At 40.1% G+C, this 24,250-nt stretch overlaps 1 protein-coding gene, 1 long non-coding RNA gene and 1 pseudogene across 7 annotated transcripts in view; 1 reads left to right on the top strand and 2 right to left on the bottom strand.

Annotated features, from left to right (window-relative positions):
- Window positions 1-5,593: 5,593 nt before the first annotated feature.
- LOC141424164 (uncharacterized) lies at window positions 5,594-12,611 on the bottom strand. Of its 2 annotated transcripts, none has more exons than XR_012449093.1 (3): window positions 12,490-12,611; window positions 9,727-12,041; window positions 5,594-8,789 (listed from the first exon to the last, which is right to left on the bottom strand). It is a non-coding gene; the product is annotated as an uncharacterized lncRNA (long non-coding RNA). The 2 variants fall into 2 exon arrangements; XR_012449094.1 differs by having other exon boundaries at window positions 5,597-9,872; window positions 11,695-12,041.
- A 110-nt stretch (window positions 12,612-12,721) lies between these two features.
- The window catches only part of Cast (calpastatin), a 107,839-nt gene continuing 96,310 nt past the window's right edge, over window positions 12,722-24,250 (top strand). For 4 of the 5 annotated variants that reach the window (XM_074077046.1, XM_074077043.1, XM_074077041.1 and 1 more), the window contains exon 1: window positions 12,722-12,862. In XM_074077046.1, the coding sequence (XP_073933147.1) occupies window positions 12,788-12,862 (75 nt within the window). In that variant the 5' untranslated portion in view covers window positions 12,722-12,787. Of the gene's footprint in view, window positions 12,863-13,358; window positions 13,517-24,250 lie in introns of those variants that run through there. The other variant, XM_074077042.1, reaches the window with a different exon arrangement.
- LOC109684719 (rRNA-processing protein FCF1 homolog pseudogene) lies at window positions 17,910-18,563 on the bottom strand (annotated as a pseudogene).

Here is a 24,250-nt window from a genome sequence, read left to right as displayed (position 1 = left end):
AGATAAAATATTGCTTCCCGGATTAACACATGGCTTCAAGAAAAGAAAATGATTAATTTGTGAAACTGATAACATAGGGTAACTAAAGAAACTAGACACCTGAGTTTGCTTACACTACATTCTCACAACTGAATTTTCTTAAGGCAAAGATATAGAAAGGAAAAAGTAGAAAAGTAGAGAAAGTGAAAGAAAAATAAGAGAAAATTTAAATAAGAGAATGAATGATAAAGAAAAAAGAGGCACACAGAAAAGAGAATAGAAAAGGAGAAGAAGGAAAAAGATAGTGAAATGACAGGAATTGAAAAAGGAAACGTGAGCGAGGACTTTTATAGGAAAACAATGAATATTAGACCAAAGCTACCTCTACAAAAAGAGTAAGAATAATGAATAAGACTAACAGTTGTTTGTTCGGTTGGTTATTTATTAATGCCTGTTTTTATTTATTTGTTACTAAAGTCTTTTGAATATTTAAAGATAGTTATTTTTGTTTCTCAAATCCTTTCTTCCTCTCTCCCTAACAAAGGAAAAATAAAATGTTCCTTAGTTTTCTAAATATTGCTTCAAAACACAAAATAAAGTCTGAGAGAATATAAGGAAAAGAAAAGTTTTTAAATCACTTAGGTTTAATATATAATTTACTTTTTGCTTATTCTAAACTACAATTTTATGTGCATTGTATAAATCCTCACAGCAATGTTCTGAGTTTTTCTTGGTGCTCCTATTTTATAGAGAAGAAAATGGCTGATTCAGAATCTGTCCCACAGTTGAAAGTGGTAGACCAGGCTCCAAAGCTCGGTCTACTAATTACCCTTCATCTCCAAATTGTTGCCTTACTTTCATTGTTCCTTTAACTACTTTTTCTAGGTTTCCCAGAATTCTCTAAACAACACAATATTTATTCAGGAGCTATTTTTTCCCTCTAGCCCATTCACACACAGCCATACCTACAGACACTGCCTACCCCTACACTCAAAGAGCAGAAGCCTACAGTCAGCTTTTGAGAAAAAGTTCATGATGAACAACTCTGTTCCAGGTTGGGCCTGGCTCTGCCCTGAGGCAATAGATCTGGACTGGTTGGACTGAAATCTACTCAGATCTAGAGACTCACAGGAGGTCTGACCCCACCCAGGAAATACAGGGCAGCTGTGGCACAGAGTATATATATCTCCTTGGAGCCTTGGGAGAACATATGCAAGGCAATCACTGAAGTGTGGGCACTCTGCCTTTGTTCTGAGAGATAATGGCCAAGGTAGCCAGAGGGAGACTCTCTGGGTCTCCTGGGAGATGCTCCTTGAGCACTGGGCTGGAGCCAAAGCAGCATCTCATGAGGAATAAGTGAGTGCTTTCAGCTGTTGCCTAATTACCCCCCTAAATCTCTTGGCTCCCTGGCATTGGGTACCCCTTTCCTAAGTATGCAACAGTCAGACCACTATTTTTGTCACCAGCTTTTCTTTTCTGGGACCCTTCACTCATAGCATCTCATATTTTCCATTACATTATTTTCATATGGGTAAGATGAGCACATGTGTAAAGAGCTCATTTCAAGGGGAAATTCCAACAAAGGTACGTGTCTTATTCCTTGTGTAGGTTTGGCTGAATGCTGTGTATTAGGACTCACCAGGAAATAGGACATTTAAGTGGAGGCTTCACAGAGGAGTCATCTTACCACAGGGTTTCCTCTTTGAGGGTATGCTATCAGCTGATTATATCTGTATCAACATTTATAATTAGGTGCATAGATTACTCAATTCATTTTTTGTCCCTCCCTCATGATTTTAATTGAGCACTATTTAGTGCGTAGGCTAAAATGAAGTAACATGAATTTTCTTTGCTTAAAAATATCCCTGTGACCCATTGACTCTATATTCCTGCCTAAAGTGTGTTATTCTTATACCATGAATAGTCTAATTATAGACTCCATGTAAGAAACCATTTGTAATTATTTGCAAAGCAAAGGCTAATATTACAATCAGGGTTGGAAGAGACTTGGGGTTGGTCTAGACCTTGTTTGACCTGAATGGTATGTCTTTCTAGACACATATCTGAGAACGGTCTTCTGATCCCTGCCCCAGGTTGCCACTGAAGGTGGGATTCTATACTGGCAGAGAGCATGGGCTTTGCCCTCAGTTAAATACATGTTTGAATCACAACTCTAGGACTTAGCTGTGAGTGCTCAGGCAACTTACTGAGGTTCCCTGAGGCCTAGTATCATTTATTTTCTATAAAATGAGCCTGCCAATCCATCCCTCATACATCACAGGGAAACTGTGATTTAATACACAGTTTGAGCACATCCTTTCATCCCTTTCTTTCCCTGAAAACTCACTAAACAGAGAAAATAAATTTAAAACACAAAGGAAAGTAGGGCAGGAGACAGTTACAGACATGAGATATCAACACATCCTTGTAGAATGGAAAGTGGGAGTGGAAAAACTGACTTGTACAGAGTGAAGAAAGCTGTATGCTGACAGCCTGCAGAGGGGATCCTGACAGAGTGAGCCAGACTGAATGCCTGTTTGAAGGCCCCGGGTGTGGAGGTGGGACACGGCAAGTGGTGAAAATCTTTACAGATTGCAGTTAGTATCTCAGACACTTTCTTCCATCCCACAGCAAGGCAACTAACACTTCCCAACTTCAAAGAAAATGAGATTCACAAAGAAAAAAGCAGAGGAGAGAGGATAAGAAAATGAGGATCTGCTCAGGACATACAATGTTTGCCCAGCAGAAGTTCTAAAGGAGACAACGGAAAAAGTAGAGAAGATATAATCCAGTGATGACATTTAAAAAATCAAAACTTGTTGATGCTAGTACACACACACACATACACACACACACACACACACTCCCCCAGGCACAGCACTGTTGATCTTTCCCAAGTCAAATGCTGGGTCAAAGCACATCCTTTGCTAAATGTTCCAGAGAAACCAAAGCACTCACCTCACCACGTTTCTGGCTGCTTCCTAAGTAGACAATGCATTGTTGTTGAGGATCGCGGGCACAACTATCTGACTCAGATAATTGGCATGAGTAGAATTGAATCAGCATCATCGCTTTGCTAAAATCACATTTATTTCTAGTCTGATTCAGATCTATGTTTTATCATTCAAAAATATTTCCACGGACCAGGCATGGTTGGACATGCCTGTATCTCAGCTATTTTGGCAGTGGAATTGGGCAGATTGTGGTTCAAGGCCAGCCCAGGGAAAAAGCGAGACCTACATGAAAAATAAAATAAAGCAAAAATTGTGGGGGAGTGACTCAAATGGTAGAGTGCTTGCCTAGAAAGCATAAGGCCCTCAGTTCAAACCCCTCAGAACTACTCTCCCCCTTAAAAAAAAACTTTTTAGAACATTTTTTTAGAGATTGTCTACCTACGTTGTCATCCAAATTCAGCTGTGAGAAAATAGTAAAAAAGCAGAATCATAATACATCAGTACTTCAATGTAGAGACCAAAAAATAAATTTGCAAACACAACTCCAACAAATATATGTTTAACTCTCTTGAAAACTTCTTTCCTAAACTTCTGTATGTCCACCTTTAAAGGTATCTTATAAATTTGGGAGGCAGAAAAGACAGTTTTGGTTAATCTTTTTTTCTTTCCCTAACCTATTCTGTGGCACAAGGACATACTATACATATGCATATGACACACACACACGCGATTAAGTACATAAGGGGTAGGGAGACAAAGTATTTACATGGAAAGTATACCTTAGCAGATGGGTAGAAAAAAGTTGGGGGGAGAACCCCGCAAATTGCATAAAGTAACTCTGCATGGAAGTTTTTGAGGTGGAAGCATGTTAGAGGAAAATTGTCTGGCTGTTAATATTGAGTTTCAAAGGTACGATTCCAAGGTACAGTTTATAATTTATGTATGCAAATTAAAAATATGATAATAGTTTCTTCAATAGGCAGTATATTGGTTATGTTAGAGTAGGCTAGTCTACAATTAGATAGTAACCACCAACCCTGAAACCTCGATGGCTGATCATAGAAAAGTGCATTTCTTCGCCACGTAAAGTCTCCTGCAGGCCCACTGGCTCCCCGAGGCAGCTTGTTTCCAGTGACCCGTCCTGTTTTCATCTTTAACCTCATCATTTCAACCTGAGGCCTACAACAAGGGAAGGGACAATATGTGGAGAACTCAAGCTCTGTTTTATGCATCATCCTGAAAGTGAGCTGCATCACTTACACTTTCAACCCATTGACCAGACTGGCCCCAAGGCCCCAATTTAATTAAAAGGGAGTCTTGGATGAGAGAGGAGCACATGGATATTTAGTGAGCATTATATGTCTCTACCACAGGTTGAATCATGGGCACAAAGTCTAGCTCTGCCACTTACTCACTGTGTAATTCATTTAACTTCTCTGTGAATCAGTTTCTTCAACTATAAAATAGAGATGGTAATAGTGTCTAAATTTTAAGGTTGCTAGAAGTATCTCAAGAGCATATTCAATTGTCTAGCACAATATCTGTCATAGATAAAGTTCTCAGTGAGTTAGCTATTATATCACCATCATCATTAACAAACTTGCTATGTCTCTGCTGCCTCTGTGACTTCAAGATTAGGTGCATGGCTATGAGGAACATTTTACATTTGAGTAACATTTTATCAGGTCCCTTGGCTTCAAACATTTAATAAAAAAATGACAGGCAGCAGATCCTGGGAGAGGTTATGTTTCCACTACCAAGTACCACCAGTGCCTGTAATGGGAGAAAACATCAGCCATAACTATTGAGACAAAATGTCTGCAATGTTGGGAAGATGTTAAGGTCAGGAACACATGTGCATGTGACCAAAACACAGTGGTGCACTTCCTTGTGAGAAACCAAGGCTGCAATGGGAATCTGAAGACTAATAACGTGAAAAAAAAATTTTTAACTAAAAACAAAATTTTTTTGTTTAGCAAAATCTAACCAAATCTTTTGTCAACTTTTAAATACTATCAGCAATTTTGTAAGACTGAACTATATAAAATTGCCATCTCTGTATGTCAAAAGCTTTGAATATAAGCAATTAAAAATATTCCAACCTAATATTTGGAATAAAAAGGGTTTTTTCTCTATGATTGCTTTTGTTACTATTAACATAGTCACATGCTACAGTCTACAGAGTATGCAATGACAGTATGGATTGTGTATGTCTCATGTACCAGATTCTATTCTAAGCCATGGAAACAGATCAATGAGCAAAACAGATGAAGTATCTACTCTGTTAGGCAGAATTGGTTTAACGAGCCATCTGTACTCAGGATAAGTCTCAGATTCATGGATGTAGAGTCAATCAATCTGTGATGAATTCCAGGCTCTGCCACTGCATCACTGCGTGAACATGAGTAAGTGTCATATTACATATATATACACAGGGAGGTTACATATCTCATATAAAATATATTTGTATATATGCTACTATATATGTGTATATAATTTGAATATTATACATATATTAGTATATTATTTATAAATACATACAATAAAATATATTAATAATATATCACATATGCTATACAGAGTATGTGTATATACAGAGAGAGAGAGAGAGACTGAGAAAAAGAGAGAGAGAGAGAATTTCTTGGAAATTTTCATACACATATGGACATATCTTGGAGATGGGATCCAAGCACAAAGACAACATTCACTTATGTGTTCTATACACCTTGTTTTGCAGGCGGTTGCTAGCTGAGATACGGGACTCTTGAGGCAATTTGCAGGAAACAACATTTTATTGTGCAGCATAGACTCAGTAGACTCATGTCCAAAGGCTGAGCCCCGAGAACAAAGGGGTCTCACCTTATACACCCTTGCAAGCAGGTTACAGAATCAAAAAGCAAAGTCTAATCCATATATGGTTATATTTAATTTTATTGGCTACTTTATCCTAGTGCTACGTGACTTTCCCCTCCCTGGTGCTAAGTGACCTTCCTCATGTTCAGCTTTCTCAGGTTTGATCTCTCTAGTATGCCATCCCTACATCCCTGCTACTTTCTCAGGACTCAGGCCTAGTGTGTTTTCTTCTGATCCTCCTCCCTGCTACACTTGTACGCATAGCCTGAAGGTAATTTTATACAATATTTTAGTGTATATGCATTTTGATTGTGACCTGTCACATGAGCAAGGTCACTTGTAGCCTCATATTGGCATGCAAAATTTTTTGAATCTTGGAGCATTTTGGATTTTTGGATTAGGGATGCTCAACCTGTAAATGTAGAACCTGTCTCTGGTTCATATTACAAAGGAACAGAGCACATGCTCTTATAAATTGTAACTATTATATTTATTGCCACTGCTGAAATAATTTTCCCTTCAAAGATTTTACAGTTTAAGTAAGGAAAGTAATATATAAATATATTAACTCAAGTGCTGAAAGTCAAACACACACAGAGAGAAATAAAAGTTTATTAGAACAGGGGTGTAAACTTAATGCCCCAAAGCATTCATGGGTGTTGCTGAGAGATTCTGTACTGAAACGTCAGTCTAAGAAGACTAATAAGGACGTGAGTTGTCAGATACATTTTGAAGGTGAGTTTTGAAAGGAAGGAAGGCACACAGTTTAGTAGGAAAAGGAGGAAAGTCATGCTAAGCCTCATTGAAATATAACCAGAGTACAGATCAGTCTACACAGAGATACGTGACAACTACAGCCTCTCTTCTTAGGACTGTGTGGGAACACAACCTATGTCACTCTTTCTAGATTAAACACCAAAATCAGAATTAGCGTCCACAAGAGGCATTTCCAAGTAGAGAAAAACACAGGAGAAATTAAACTCATTTTGAACTGGGATATTTTATGCTTGCGTTCAAGCATTCTCCATCTTGGGCTGCTGTAACAAAGAACTACAAACTGGGTGAGTTAGGACAATGGAAATGCATTCATTCTCTCACAGTCCTGGACTTGTATGTTCAATATCAAAGTGTTGGCAGGACCATACTCCTGGAGCACGGAAAGGATGTTCCCCAGGCCTCTCTCCTAATTTCTAGAGGTCTCTTGGCTTGTGGCAGTAAAACTCCACTCTATGCATGGCATTCCCCTGCATGTGTGCCTGTGCCCCAATTTCTCCTTTTTATAAGAGCACCTGTCTTATTGGATTAGGTCTCACCTTAATGACCTCATCTTAACTTGATAAATTCTGTAAAAAATTCCATCTCCAAGTATGGTGGCAATCTGAGGTACCAGGTTAAGACTCCAAAATATCTTCTTAGACATATGGATATAGCTATCTGTATCACTTCAAAAAAGAAAACTGATCTAAACATTAAAAATTGATATTGGCTATAACTGCAAAAAGTGACATAATTAATCCAAGGTTTATATGAATAAAAATCCTCATAAAGCAAAAACAGTTTCACAAAGCACAGAAGTTTTTTTTTATAAGGAGGTTATTTTTTCCCTTGAAACTGTGCTGTGTAAATTTGAATAACAAGTCACCCTCAGTTTGTGATCTTGGACAACAAATGCCTTTGGAGTCTGGATGGATTTAATTAACAAATACAATATACTGAAACCTACAGGGTATTGTTGACACTGTGGGAATGGAGAACAGAGCCGTGAGAGGGTTTCATTTTTCCTCACTCTAAGAAGATGAAGAAGCTGCAATGGGAAGGGAAAAGTATTCCAGGAGAAGGGAAATAAGCAAAGGCAGGAAGCAGGGAGAAACCAGTATGTTCCAGGATCCCAAGGTAGGAGGGCATGGCTGGAACACAATAGCAGGAAGTCATAAGACTAGATCAGGCTGCATAAGTCAGATCCCACAGCTCTGGGAGGCCATAGTGAGGTGTCTAAACTTCACTCTGTTGGCACCTGGGACCCATCAGTCCTTTAAACAACGAAGCAGGATGGTCTACACAGTGTTAGTTAGTAGCTGACCCAGCAAAGGATTTAGTAGCTGACCCAGCAAAGGATACAGACTGTTGAGAGATGAATTCTCCCAAGCAAACCCCATACCACGGAGGATGGAAAACCAAGCCTCAGGAAAATTAAGAGCAGGCAGAAGATAGGGAGAAGGCCCTTATGGCTTTCTGGTAAGCAGGAGGTACCCTAAGCTTCCCTGTCATAAGGGGCATTCTTTATTTTGTTTTACCATCCCTAGACAAAATTAGGAAAATGAAAATTATATTTACATAATTTTCTTTATAATCATTTTTAGCAATTCACTTTTGTAAAGTTGTTGTTTCTGTATCTCTAGACAGTTATATTAACAGCATGGCTGCTCTATGTATCAAATTATTCTTCAGTGAGCCCTCTTGAAGGCAAGCATTATTGCAAAGTGGGAAGAAATTTAATTAAATGGGTAATACTTTCAGTTTTAATGTCCTGTTATGTAGCAGTTTGACAGCATGCTTTTGCAATGTTCACTCCCTCCTCTGTTCTATTTGCAAAGTTTTATGGTGTTATACAGCACTGAGTAGTATAACAGATACAGTAAACCACCCTGATCCCCTTCAGCAATAAGAGTCCTTTCCCTTGCTCCCAAGAGTGCCATCAGCAGACAGACCTCATCTGTCAGACCCCTTTTGCTGATTGCTACAGCTTCAGAGAGTGACCTTCTTCTGCTAAGATTATGCTCTTCCCACCCTCCAACCCCAAACCATATCCAATGACTGGTTGGCACAGGCATATAAAGGCCCAGAGTTTTCTTCCCAACTGTCTCATTACAGCTCCCTGCAAGGTTGTCTGAGGCATCACATGGATCTGCATTCTAGCTCAACTTCTCCCATTGCTTCGCCTTCTTTCCCTTCCCTTCCACAGGTACACTCCCGAAAAGGAGATGCAATCTTGGTCCTCTGGTTCTAGAGATAAGAAGCAGGAAATGTAGGGTGTGATGGTATTTTGCTGGTCTTTTACTATCTTAAGGGAAATTGGGCATAAATTACAAGCAATAAAATCTCGAGGGATTAGCTATAGGTAGGTGCATGACTCAAGTTCTTGCTTGGCAGCAGTGCAAATTAAAAATAACTTCATATGCTATTTGGTCCCTCTTTCTTCTCTTCTTCCTTTGTTCCTCTATCAGCCCATCTCAGTTCTTCCCCCTTTCTTGACCACACCTGCATCCATGCACAAGCTTCGTGTGATCTGAGAAGTACCACAAGAGCCCTATGGCCTAAGCGTACTCTCCAACAAAGGCATGTCTTCATGCACAAAATTCACCACTGAAGCCATGCTTTTGAGTAATTCAACTGTCAGAAGTATGAAGCTCCTATTTAGTTCCATGCATGTTGCACAGGGCAAAAAAACTGTGTGTGGGGGGAGGGGAGGTGAGAGCTTTGCTTACTTTGGGAACTAGCCTTTCCCTATTTAAAAAGATTCTGCCTTTTCCTGGTCTGTTTAGGGAAAAATGGCGATGGAGTGAACCAAAATCGGCTGAAAGATGGCAAATAGAGCAGGTACGTTTCAGTGAAATTGGAGGGCACTGGATGTCAGCTAGAAGGTTCAGATTTTCTAGGAGAGATTCTCTTCCTGGGATGTATGATGATGTTGAAATAAGTACTTCCCAAAGTGGAAGGGACTGCCCTTCCCCAGCAACTGTGGGCACCTCAGAAAAAATCTTTCTCAAATTTTCCTACTGTTTGAATAATCATACAACTCTCAGCTGTCAAACTGAATGGACATTCTTCCTATGCTGTCTGATTCAACCTTTAGGTTACATTTTTTTTATGAGTATATGGTCCATATTGTGAACAGCCCTTTCTTTTAGAAGGCCTTCTTCCCTTGGCCTCTGGCACCTACTTTTCTGCCAATTTCCTTCTGCCCCCTGCAGCTTCTTTTTAGGCTCTACTGGTCTCTCCTCTTCTGGGCTCCATTCTGTCTTTCTTTTGCTCATTTTACACATTTGTTGATGAGAACCGATGAGTTTCTGAACATGATCAGAAGCACTGGGGATGAAGAGAGGTAAAATGTGAAGATTACTAGGAGGGGATTTCAACACATTCAGTCAAACATGGGGTAGGAATCATTCTCTGAGTCCCATTCCCACACAGCCCACCCCTCCATCTATGAAAGTAAGAAGCCTCTTATCAGATCTTACACTACTCTCCAAATACCTCTGATGCCTTTGCCCTTATACTATGAGCAGGTGAAGGTGATTGTAGATGTATTTTTTTGTTTTTCTTACTGGACTATAAAATACTTGGGCATGGGAGGTCTCTGATACCTCCTCATAACAGGAAACTGTTACTGAGGTTTTTTTTTTTTTTTTTAAGAATAAATGTTTACAATGTGTGCAGACATAAATGTAGCAAAATCTATCTGTCTGTCTATCATCTATCTTATTTAAAAGGAGCTTCCCTAAGACTCCCAAATGCTAGTCCATGGTGTCAAGTTTCCAATAACTTCACTTCTTCAACTTGAGATTCTTCTTTATTCATCACAGTCATTAATGCACTGTCAGCAAACATTACGCTTATACGAGTTCTGACTCTGTAAGAGTCAGAACCAGAAGCCAAACCTGAGGGCTAGAATTGTTCTTACAGACTTTTTTATCCAGTGTATCACATGGAAGAATGTATCTACTCAGCAAATAATGGGTAGACAAAGGGACTGGTTGATTCTGAACAAAGATCCTTGGCCAGGTGTGGGTTCCTCTTTATCTCCCGAGGGCACTCACCCCTTCTTCTGTTCATATCCCACCAGCCAGCCACTCTGCTCAATTCTCCTTTTCCATCCTATAATCAACAACACCCATGGAACCCCAAACTTCTGAGCACTTAGTCACATAAAACTGTACGTTTTTCAGTGTCACCCAAGCAATCATGTGTTACAAATGCCGTATGAGTGCAGGTAACCTGCAAGTCCCTGGAAGACCAAGACTGCCTCTTTTTTATTCTTTACCTTTCTCCATCTACTACTCCTTTCACATTGCTTTACATAGAAGACGCTCAAGATACAAACAAATTTAAATTCAATTTTAAATACTCTGTTGAAAAACACTTCACATTTTAATATCACCAAGTTAATGGGAATCACTCTTTTTCCAGAATTAGAATAATGTACTTTAGGGTTCTAAAATCTTGATTCTGGGATGCCTAAGCTCCCTAGTAAGAAAATTGTTTAAGTTCTAGAGGTGGAGGCTGGGAGGAAAAACTGTCTACCACCCTCTTCAACCCAATAATTTTTGTTTGTTATTTTGTTTTGTTTTTTGGTGGTACTGGGGTTTAAATTCAGGGCCTCAAGTGCTATACCACTTGAGCCATGCCCCAAGCTCTTTTATTTTCAAGTAGGGTCTTCCATTTTTTGCCAGGAGCTGACCTCTGACTAAGATCCTTGCACTTGCATCTCTCACGTAGCTGGGATAAAAGAGGTGCACCACCATGCCTGGCTTGTTTGTCGAGATGGGAGTGTTGCTAACTTTTTGTCTTGGCTGGCCTGGAGCCTTTGTCCTCCAGATCTCTGCCCCTTGCATAGCTGGGATTACAGAAATGATCCACCATAGTTGGCACTTTTCTGTTTTTAAAATTACTGCAGTAGTTTGGTCAGAATCATAGGACAGTCTTTTCAATCTAATGAGATATTTTCCCTATTCTTAATGTAACTGATGCTACCAATCAATTTTGCCTAAATGGACAATAACACACTTTTCATCCAAGTTTTTCCCCCATTTTTATGTATATATTCCTGCATGGCAGCCTGTTTGTTGTCATGCTAGACACATAGATTTTAAGTAGAACATTTAAGGACAAATGTAGTAAATCTACCCACCTCCAATTAAGAATGCTGCCAGCTTATTTCTGAGGAAAGGGAAGTCAGAATTTCTACAATTGAAAGGGAAGTCAGAATTTCTACAATTGAGGGGATAAGGTCAAACCAGATAGCATGGCAAATCTTTCCCTACAATTCAATCTTCTCAGTCTTCAACTGTGTAAAACACTCACAAAGCCATGACCCCAAATGACAAAGCTATTGATTGCAGGGCAACAGGTTTTTCTGTCTTGTCTGATCATGCACCAGCAACAACAGGCTGACAGCCTCTCCAGATGAGCATTTCCAGTAAGTCTTGTCAAATTTCACTTCCAATCCCAAACCAGGAAGTGCTGTCTCAGATGAGCCTAAGACAAAAGCAATCCAGTCTCAGAAACAAAAACCACCAGACCCAAGAAATGATAAACGGGCTTAAATCTGGGACGATTCTTGGGATTAGAGTGGAACCTACTGGCCTCCTGCCCAAAAAGCATTACTAAACTTTCAAACCAGCCAAAACAATAAAGTAAAAGGACCTAAAACATATATAGGCACATGCACACACAGACACACACAGACCAACTTGTTTTTATCTTCTGCTTCCTCATCTAGACTGTTCAAGCCTGGGTCAGATTTGAGTTAGTAAACTAAATCAGTTAAAACAGGGTAGACTGCAGAAAAAGTGTCTAATTCTCCAGATTCTTAGGGCGGAGGGAGGGTGGAAGCATAGGCGGGCCACGCCCGGATCCAGCTCTTCGGTGGTACCATTAAGAAGTCCAAAGAACCCTGAAACCTCCAGCTCCCCCTCTTTCTGACCAGGAGGATCCGAGCAATCCTGGGACCCGGGGTGGGTGCCGATCGATCCGGGCGGAGGGTGTTAAACTTCAGGCCCAGAGCCCAGGGCAGCTACAGCGAGGCTACAGCCTGCAACGGGCAGGAAGGGGAGGGCCCAGCGGGGCAAAGGGGGAGTGGGGCGCGGGCTCCGGGCTGGGTCGGAAAAGCTGCCTCACTGGGCCCCGCTCCCTCCTCCCCTTCCCTGCCCAGCTCCCCGCCCGAGCCTCCCTAGCAGTCTCCGCTGCGCTTTCTCGGAGGCTGCACCCGCAGCGGCCTCGCCATGTCCCAGCCGGGCCAGAAGCCCGCAGCCTCTCCTCGGCCCCGGCGCGCGGCGGCAGCCCGCCACACCCAGGAGGTGAGTGGCGCTCCGGAGCGAGCCGCGGAGCTGGGCGATGGAGGGATCCCGGACGTGCAGGGGCGGGCCTCCTTCCTTGGGAGTTGCCGGGCCTGCCCCCCTAGACGCCCCCCACTCCCCCGTCGCGGAAGGGGGCTCAGGGCCCTCGCAGGCAGAGGGTGGCTGGGGATTCCTGCGCTTGGCTCAAGTGCGTTGGTCGTGGCGCGGGCAGGGTGGAGGGGTGCGTGAAGAAAAGCTGGCCGGTGAGACAGGGGTACAAGGTGGATAAGCGTGGAAGAAGAATACAGGTCACTCTGCGCTCCCCGCCCCCCAAGCCCCAGAGTGAGGGGTTCATTGCCCAGGACCGCGGGTCTTCCGTGTGGGTCCGGGGCCGTAGGGCGTGGCTGCCTGCAGAACACCTCTTCCCTAACTAGCTGGCGGCCAAACCCGGGGGCGGGGCCCGGCGGGTGGGGGCGGGGCCTAAGGCCCCTCCCCCGGTGCCGCCCACCTGGCAGCTGTGGCTCCCCAGAGCTCAGTGCCCTCAGGTCCCAGCCAGACAGCCTGTGGTCCCCGCGTCCTCTAGCACCGCTCCCCGCGTCCTCGCCGGGTCCATCGCCTCGCGGCTCGGAACAAGTCGGTGTCGCCATGGCATTCGCAAGCTGGTGGTATAAGACGGTAATTAGACGCGGTGGAGCCTGGGCAGGACTGGGAAGGGAGTGTGTTTGTTTTGCACTTCTGAGCGTGCGACGAAATACTGCCGGAGGTTTGGTGGGGCAGGGGTGGGGAGCGGTGCGACCTCCTCGCTGACCAGGTTGGGCTCGGGGAGAGGCCGGAGGCTCACCCTCCTGTGGTATGCGAGCGCGCCCCGGGAGCGAGTCCGCGCTAGCAGATGCACCAAACCCAGCTCGCGCTCGCTGGCTGAATGCAACGGCAAGTGTGGCTGGAGGAATGCCGGCCCTAAAGGCGGGTTCCTGGAGGAACTCGGATGCAAGGCACCAGAGCCCAGATCGAAAGTTTGTATTCAACACCTCAATAAAGCTCAAAACTTTACCGAGGTTGTGGGACGTGCAATATCAAATGCAAGGGAGGAGAAAGGGGGCTGGCAAGAAGAAAGCCGGAACACCAAGAAACCCAAGAATTATCAGAGATCAAAACCTTTGAGGGGGGGTGGAGGCGGAGAGGTGTCGCTGATGAGGGACAAACATGTTCCATTTGTTAAGTGCATTTGAGTGTCCTAATCACATAGTTGTGATTTCCAGTCAAGCTGGCACATGTAATGTTTTGCAACCAGGAAGCATGATTTAACATTAGATTGCTTTCCAAAAAAAGCACAAAAGTTTTGTTGACAAAGAGGAAAAGTATTTATAACTTAGCGACTTATGGTGAGAATTTCAAAAAATTGATTAGGTACAGCTCTCTCAGGTTGCGGTATTGTAAGAAGCCTAGCTGTGGTGATCTGGTACTGTTTGGAGCTGGGAACCTTGTGTTGGAGGCAGGAAGCTGCTCATCAGGAAAGGCGCATTTACTGAGCATCTGCTTTGTGCCAGCCTTCAAGTACGCAGTGGAGAACAACACAGAGTTCTTCTCAAATGGTAATGAGTCAATCATTTTGACCCTGTCTCCACATCTGTAAAATAGGGGTGATAGGAACTATATTAATGATTGGTAAGAAATAAATAGATTTATAAATAAAGATGCCATGTGCATATACTATCAATCATTGGGAATTACAATTTCCTTTTAGGTATTTCTTCATGAATATTTCCATTACATTGTGATTTTTAAATTTAGGGACCATTGTATTGATGTGCTAAGAGGAAAATTTGCTTTGCGTTATCCTTGACCCAAGATTCTTATCAAAATACAGCACGTAAATTATTTGGAAGTATGGGTGACAAGTCTGATATAGAGTTGACATCAAACTTTCCCTTCCAAATTCATGATTCTCTAAGGGAAATTATGCTGGACTACTTGAATAAAAATAGCTTAAATTTATGCTTTTAGCACCATTATTGCATTAGATTAGACATAGCTTGAGATTTTTGCTAAAACCTCCATTAGAACTATTATAAAAACTTTTTGCTAGTAGGAGCCTCCTAGAATCAGCTTGTCTGTGGGCAAGCTTCAACATCCCAAACCACTGCTACCCAGTAGAAATATAGTGTGAGCCAGATAGGGAATCTTAACTTTTCTACTAACCACATTAGCAACAGCAAAAAGAAGCAGATTAAACTAATGCTAATAACATATTTTAGCTAACTCATATTCCAGATAATAGTTAGCATGTAATCAAAGTGCTAACCCTTGAGGTAATTTGCATTCTATCTTTCATAGAAATTCTTTGATTCATTTTTGAAAATCCAGTGTGGTTATTTTATACTTCTAGCACAACTCAACTCACATTACCGCTTTTCAGGCCATTCTGTAGCCACAAATAGCTAGTGTCTATGGTACTGGACAGTCAAGCTTCTATAGCATGGGCTCCTTGTTTTCGATTTTGACATTGGGTGGGTGATCATGGACCATGTTGAGAATCAAATGGAAGTCATGCATTATTTTTCTATCACAAAAATACACACAGAGGTACAAATGACACAATTTTCTATATAGCTTCAGGGACTTCAGAGATTTCCCAAAAGCCTGTCCACAAATCCCACAAAGATTCATGGAACCAATTTATAACATATATACATTTATATTTACATATATGATGTGCACAGTATATATAATATGTATATGAAGACTTCTGTGTATATATATATATATATATATATATATATATATATATATATATATATGGCAAACTTTCCATATCCACATATTCAAAAGTATTTGCAAAAAAATTGTGTCTGTACTGAACATGTATAAACTTCTTTCTTGTTATTCCCCAAACAATGTAATATAACAACTAGGTACATGGCCTGTACGTTACATTAGGTGTCATAAGTAATCCAAAGATTATTTAAAGTATGTGGGGGGATGTATATAAGTTATATGCAAATACTATGAAGATTATGTTTGGGACTTCAGCATCTGCAGATTTTGGAATTCTAGGGCATCCTGGGACCAATCCCCCATAGATATCAAGGGTTGAGTGTACACACATGCATCTCAGAATGCTTCTATCAAATTCTATAATTAAAATATCTTCAGTGGGATCATTTACATATTTTTTAAAAGGTTGTGAATGACCTAATTTTCAAAATTAAGGCAGAATAAGCCAGGCAAGGTGGTTTATGCCTGTAATGCATGAGATGGAGATTAGAGAGATCAAGATTTGAGGTCATCCCAGGCAAAAAATCAACAAGACCTCTCTCAACAACAACATAGTAGTGCACACCTGTAATCCCGGTATGCAGGAAGTGTAAGTAGGAGGATCACTGGGTTGGCCTGAGCAAAAAACCCCACAAAAACACAATACTATTTCAAAAATAAAGCAAAAAGGGCTAGGGGTGTGGTTCAACTGGGAGAATGCCTGCTTAGTAAGTGCAAGGTCCTGAGTTCAAACCCTAGTACCACCAACATATACATACATAAATATATATATATAACATACATATGAGAATGAAATAAGATGTGCTCACTTAAGGGTATGCTACCTGTAAAGCTGGCCAGTGAAGCATTACCTTCTATATTTCACAATACTATCAGTACTATTGATCTTCTGAAGAATTTTGTGATTATAATAAAAAAAACCTCACAAAACTTTAAAAAGCTGCATTTGAAGAACATCTGATGAGCATGATAATGATGATGAAGAGGAGCAAATGTGGGTTACACCAGTAATCATATCTCTGAGTCATAAGTTGATTTTATTAGCCCATGCTAATTAAAGGTGTTTCTAGCCTAATTAGACCCATAATAAAGTGACAGCATAATAAAGGAGCCCTGTCATTTGGGAGGCCCCATCATTGCATGCAGTCTGGGAAGAGTGTTGCAAGCCTTCCGGTGCAGAGCAGACCACTTGGCAGCAATGAATTGTAGAAATAAGAAAGCAAATTATAGGGTCTACAAAAAAGGGTACTGATGTTAGGGTAGTGACAAAGAAGAGGTCAAGTATGAATTTCTTCTTTTGGCTGGAAAGCCTGGAATAGCTTGCTTTCCATGCCTTTTAAAGTAAGAGTAGCACCTGATGATGTTCTTTAATCAGCCTTGATTCTTCCCAGAAAGTTAATTATATTACAAAAAATTGTACATATACACAGAAGAAAATAATGTAATGAGTTCCTCATATACAAATCAACTGGATCCATAATTATCAACATTTTGCCAATCTTGTTTTATCTATATGGGGTTTACCATACCTATATATGCTATCCTGAAGTATTTTAAAGCACAGGAATTACAAATCGAAGTTTTATTCCTGTAACTAATTTGTTGTAGATTATTGAGAAAATGAATTTGCTGACCCCCATATAGTTTATTTCCTCTGGTATAATATGAAAGTGTGAGGCTAATATAATACACAGTCATGGGATAGGCAAAGCACCAAACAAAAACTTATCAGGTGAACCTAGATTCTTTGTATTTTAGGGACAGTAAAAAACTTTATTCTTGACTGAGGGTGTGACTCATGTAGTAGAGCACTTTCCTAGCAAGCACAAGGCTCTGAGTTCAAATCCCAGTATCAGCAAAACAAACAAATGAAAATACTATATCCATGTATGAAGATGGCACTAAAAACTGTTAATAACTCGGGGAGAGGGATGGGGAAAAAGAAAGAGCAATAGAGGGAGTTAATCTGATCAAAGTACAGTGTATACATGTATGTAAACTCCATGGTGAAATCCTTTTGTAAAATTAATATATGCTAATAAAACATTTTTTAAAAGTAAATTCTTTGATCCTTAGAAAATGAGACCAGATCTTTACTTACTTCTTATATTCATTTCACTGTCTTATAATTTACCACAATCAGATTGATGCCAGGGAAAAAGAAGGGAGTAGAATAACTTTGGTGGCATTCTTTTTTTTTTTTAAGCATCAAAAAGTATAAATGTATTTGACCATACTTAGCTTATAATAGAGCAAATGCATGGATAGAATAATAATTCATGCTATAGCATATTTAATGAACTGGCAACAGAGAACATTGGTCCAAGGAAGGCAGAGGAACTTTATCTTGTAAGAATTGGAAACGAGAGTTTCCATAATCCCCTGGCATCTGCTCCATATTGTATCTGTGGTTAGTAATGTACATGATAGGAACTCCAGGGATCTTTCAGATTCTTCACTGACGGTCAGTGTCAACTGTGGCTATAATGTAACACTTGTGCTGAGTTACTCTTTGTACTAAGCAGTCTTCTGTGTAGGTTCCTTTATGTGTACATGGTAATCATTCAAATCATGGATCCTTGGTGATCCTTAGAGCCACTAGGTACTTCTGCCCTAACTTCTCAATTCGGCCATTATGCACTTAGTTATACAAGGATACACTTGGCATACAAACAGTCCATCATTGACTGTACTAAGTCCAGTTTGACTTTAATGGAAAAATTGATTAAAAAATGATAAAGTTAGTAAGGTGGGCCCAGCCGAGCATTATATTAGAAGAAGAAACAGGAAGGATGTTGGCGGGGGGTGCTTCTCTTTCCTTAAGTGCACTGGAATCTTCCTTTTTTTTCTTTTTGGGCTTTAATCTATTCTTTTTAAGACTCTCATCTCTGAGACTAAGCATTCGCTTCATGGTTGCATACTTCCTTGCTTTCTTTTGCTTCCCCATGTTCACGCCACACCTGTTTCTTCTGACTGGTAGCATTGTTAAAATGAATGGGGCATTGGGACAGACTCCTCTTTGTGGTTTTTTTTTTTTTTTTTTCTTCTTTTTTTTTGGCAGTACTGGGGTTTGAATTCAGGGCCTCATGACTGCTGGCCCTCTATCACACATGCCGTTCCACCAGTCCCCAGTCCCCTCTTTCACATCAGATCTTTTCGTAAATATTCCAGCCCCTGGGATAGTTACTATTAGCCTCATTTTACAAGGAGAAACTAAAAGATTAAATTATTTGCCCAAGGTCAAATAGTCTTCCAAATCCAGAGCTTATGATATGATAGTCAGCTATCAGAGTTTGTGATAGTCAACTAAAAAGCAAAAATGATTCTAAGTATTTAAGAAAAAGGGAATGTAATGCAGGGAGTTGTTTACCTAGGTGGGAAACCAGCAGGGAAGGGCGAGGCAACCCAGAGATTAGAAATTATAGGAAGCTGATACCAACCCTAGGCTCAATGGACAGAGGAAGGTGCAGGGTCACCTTGCTGAGACTAGAGTGACAGTTAGCTTGGCCTGTAGGACACATTGTGTATTGGAGGTCTCCAGAGGAAGAGAAGGAGGAAAATCTAACCACCTCCAATTTCTCACCAGCCCATTACCTGCCATTGCCTCTCATTTGCCAAACTCAACTTGAGGTGATCCACTTAGCGACCACAGCCAGCACAGGATCTCCAGGGACACCAAGAGAACATAGGTGGGTCAGGGAACCCACCTGAAGGTACACAGACTGGGATCTGCCCTCAGGGGACCGTGTTGAAGCAAAGCCGCTTTCCATCTTAGTGTACCTCTTTGCTGGGTAATCTTGTTTTAACAAGTAGAATATATACAAAAGAATAGATTTTTATGGGATTTTGCAGGAAATGCCAGTTTTTACATTGTCTCTTAATTTTTCCAACTATTTTCTCCTCCTTTCTCCTTTATCTAGTTTACTGACAAGTAAAGTACGTCTCAGGAAATGTTTATAGGTGTGTGGAAATGCAGTTATCTAATCAAGAATTGTTTGTCATGGTCCCACCCTGTGCCTAGGGAAAAAAAAAAGAAGGTAACGAACCATCTGGTTGGGAAGGCAAGATATACATTTATGAAATAATCAGTCGGCAAGAGCATATACAATAAAGTACTTATTTATTTGCTCTACTAAGAAAATAGAGACTATCATGCAGATATAAGATATGATGCTCCACTAGTGGGGCAAGGCTCAGAATTGGACAGGCAATGCTGATGTGAACTCAGGGCATTGTGCTCCTTCATTGAGAGATCAGTTTACCCACAGTGAGCCTGGAGCTGCCCCAGCCTGCCTGTCCCTGGAAACCTTCCCATGGTTACCGACTCAGTGGAGTGGTTTGAGGAGCAGAAACTTCCACTTCCTGTCATGGTGCCCACAGATCATCTCTTAAAACCAGTGGTTCCCAATTCTGGCTGCATATTAGAATTAGCTGTGGAATTCTGGGAAAATATATAGATGCTCAGGTCCCATGTCATTCAAACAAAATCTAAGCCACTGCTCTCTAGCACCTGTGTTTACTAAAACTCCTCAGTCTTTGTGACATTACTGAAGGATGGGACCCACTGCTGACCTAACTGGAAGGCTTCCTATCCTCAGGAGGACCCTGAAACAAGCCTTCTTCAGTATTTGCAGCGGCAAAGTGAAAGTTAAGCTACCTGTACTGGGAAAGCCCAGAGGACACCAAGATAATGTTTTTATTACTTCATGGTCTTGCTACAGCTGTCTATGGACACATACATATTGATGTTAGTGGCCTATCTTCAAGGTGAAGAGGAACAATTTTCAAGTCTTCCAATATCCTTTACTGATTTTTAAAACAAGTTTATTCAGATGTAATTCGGAAGCCATATAATTTAACCATTAAACTGTATGATCAGTATTTTTTCAGTATATTCAGTAACGTAGAATGTTTCTATCTCCTTCTAAAAGAAATTCTGTATCTTTTTTATTTTTTCTAATTTTAGAAGCACACTAGCATTTGACACTTCTCACAGCTGGACTCAGAATTGCCGCAACTGTTTTTCTGTCTTCTTTTTCTCTTCTTTTATAAGTGTAGAAGGTTGTTTGATTTTTATCCCATTTTGTGTGACATGTACCCTTGTCTGTGTGTGTACTTGTGTATCTGTGTAACATTAGGGAAGGCAAAGCGGAAGCACACCACTAGAAAACTCTTAGCTGAGTGAGAGTTCAGGCTTCATGCCTTGGTTGGGCCAACTCTGGTCACAGGTTTATGGGTTTGCTGTGGCAGAGGATTTTGAGCATATAAAAACTGTTTCCTAAGATGAGGAAAAAGCACAGGTAGACTTGCCAAATATTTGCCAGTGGCAGGAGGAAAACAATTTTGAAAATCATTCCTTCTTGATGGAAGAAAGGAAAGCCTTTATCTGATATTTTCTCCCTGATTCTGAGCTTCTGTAGTACATACCAGCTCTATCCTTCATCTTAATCTTGTGTGTTTCCTGTCTTCTGTGGCTTTATCCCTGCAGTGAAGTTCTTTACTGCTTACTGACTGGCATCTTGTCCTGCTCTTTCTGACTTTGACCCTCTCCTCAGGTGCTAATATTGGACAGAATCCATAAGTATTGAGTATTTGATTAATTTTATAAAGCAAAACAATTTTAGAATAAGAGGAGTTTTTCTTGTTTTTTTTTTAAATGGGCTTTTTGCTTATTTTGTTTTCATTTTAGAGCACTATAGCTAAAAGCTTTCTTGATGCAAATTGTAAGATCATAGCTTGCTTTGAACCAGATCTAGAGTAGCCCAATCTTTGGGCAGACTATAATCCTGAGTGGTGTATTCAATCTTCAGATCCTCAGTTCCCTTATTCATAAATGCGGTGACAGTGTGTAGTCCCCAGAGTTACTATGCAGAGCAAAAGAGACTACAGGGAAATGCCTAGCACTGATGCTGGTTTCCTTTCTCTCATACATGATTTGTTATTTGTGTGGCCAAGTTCTCTTTTCCAATCTATCACTGTTTCCCTGCTCCATGCCTCTCTCACCTCTCCCACCCTGCCAGCTACAAGTATTCTGAAATACTTCATTCCACCAGCTTAATTATGAGAATAATGCTTAATTATTCTTTGAATAAAACACTGGACACTTTGAATCTCTCTCTTTGAAAAGTTGTAACTGATTTTACATTATTAAGAGTCTGTTGAATATTAAATAAGCCAAAAAATGATTAAAGCAATGGTTAATTTATAAAGTTGCTATTTACTGGAAATTGGATGATATTAGGAATTCCTGTTAATTCTCTTTGGGTGATCATAGTATTGGGTTTATATGGGAAAACATGCCCAATGTAAGGAAATACTTAGTGTTTACAATGTACTATATATATAATGATATATTTAAAATGTATTAAATATATCATACTTGAATTCACCCCCTTCACTGTTCTCTTTCATCTCCCAAATCTCAACATTTTAAGAGGGGTTAATTACCTGTAACTCTCTCGAGCTATTATTTGGACTTACAAAATAATGCAGCTTTTGAGCATTTCAATAGGAGCAACTAAGAAATGATGTTGGTTAATGGAGAAGACTAAAATGGAATCTCTTTGAATCTCCAAAGGAAACAATTTTTAGAGAATGTTTAAATAAATCAGCATACCTGTATATTAAGGTGGATAGTGCTACGAATGCACACTTACAGGGGAGAGGAAACTGTGAAGTACATTTGTCATATGAGCAGGAAGCAGAGTGGGCATGGAGTCTCCCATTGCACAAGTTTTCTCATTTGCAGAACGAAATAGTAACACCTCCTGGCAAGTAAGCGAGGCACCCGAAACAGTAAAGCACAGGATATTGTTGGTTTTTCCTTCTTTACCTAATCTGAAATAGATATGAAATTGTAGATAATGAATGTGAAATCATGCTTCTAAAATTACTAGCTCTGAAAGGAGACAGATCTAGTAAATGTCTGTCATTGTAATTTGTCCTTATCAAATACTATCTGCAAAAATTGAATGATTCTTTTAGAGATTTTTAAAGAAAAACTTGAGACAAAGTAGATTTAACTGAGTTTATCTGAGCAATGAGACAATTGAGGAATTGGGTAGCATCTTGGGAGCGGCATGGACAGACAGCTTTTATAGGCTGAACAGAGAAGTAAAGAAATGCCTTGATTGGCTGCCCCTGGGCATTTGCCTTCAATGGGTATGTGCTGCCCTTCCTACTTAGTGTAACCAATTGACAATCTTTGTGATTGTTTGAGGCTTTTAAAAAGTCAATTACTTTTTGGAAAAAAAAGTTTAAAACTGAGCTGCCTCCCAGTTCTGTCTCAGTTGGCTTCTGTAAGGACTGCAGGTACAGAGACAGTGTTACGCTAATGGCTTCCTGCTTTAACTGAGAAGAGGATTTTCCTAACCCCCAGTCTTCCCAAGTCTTTTCCTTAACAGTTCTTCTGATGCCTTATTACTTATTGTCTAGTTCTGTTATATATGTGGATATTTATTTGTTTATTTATTTACTTAGTTATATTTTGAGAACCAGTCTCCATATGTTACCCAGGCTGGTTTCAAACTTGTGGATTCATCCCAGCTCAGCCTTTGAAGCAGCTGTGACTGCGGATGTCTTGCCTAGTTTATACCTGTGTAGTTTTTGCATTTTTTTCTAGAATTATTAATTAGTCAATGCTGATTGCTCTCAACTATGGACAAATACACCGTTGACTAGGTCATATAGGTAAAACAAGCCCTGTGGGGAGTTCTACTTGCCTGGCTCCTTCTCAGTGGATTCCGTTCATTAATCCTTGAGAGTGCTTTTTGGAGGGAAGAATTGTGCATTCATGAAAGTGATTCATTGCTAGTTTTTCATTCAAAGAACTGCTAAGGAAAGACTTCAGCCTTGTGTTCTGGTATCTTGCCCATTTCTTTTTTTTTCACTAGCATATTATCTAATTCTACTTAGTATGAAAAAGTGGCAAACAACAGATTTGAAGTAAAGAAACTTGCTTTGTGACCTTTTCCAATTTACTACATATGTGTCCTTCTGAAAAATACCAGATTGCTACTTTTCTTATTCATAAAACCACATGACCCACCTTTATTGTTATCAAATAAAAATGTATATGAAAATGCCTTGTAAATAATATAGAATGATGTAAAATATTACTATTACTATTCTTATCACTTTTCTTAATTTAAATAATTAATTATTAAGTTATTAATAATTAAATAGTCTTTCTGCATATCTATGTTGTGATTCTGCTATAGGGCACATCACAGTACTTGATAATTTGGTGTCACTAACAATGATCATGATTAAATTCTATAGTGAGCTTTTATATTCTTATATTTGGCTCCTTTTTCCCACTCTCTTACACATATCACAGCGTGCAAGAAATGAAATAATTCTTTGTATAACCTTTTAAGGAACATACAGATATTTTTCATTTCTCAAAAAAATTAGTAAACTTTGTTTTATTTTATCTTGTCACCAAAACAAATAAGTGTATAAGCTTTTTGATCCTTTTATGGGCCATGTAAAAATACTTAAATTCACTCCTTATGTCCTAGTAAAATAATAATTCTGCTCCTAGACACAATGAAATTTTAAAACCATAATAAATAAGAGAAACTGCTCATGTACTCTTTCCCCATCACGTTTTATCATTCTGCACTGGTGAAT

The sequence above is a fragment of the Castor canadensis genome, chromosome 6 (assembly GCF_047511655.1).
Source record: "Castor canadensis chromosome 6, mCasCan1.hap1v2, whole genome shotgun sequence".
Lineage (NCBI taxonomy): Eukaryota > Metazoa > Chordata > Mammalia > Rodentia > Castoridae > Castor > Castor canadensis.
The sequence above is the reverse complement of the archived record's forward strand: the minus strand, read 5'-3'. Positions and strand labels throughout refer to the sequence as shown.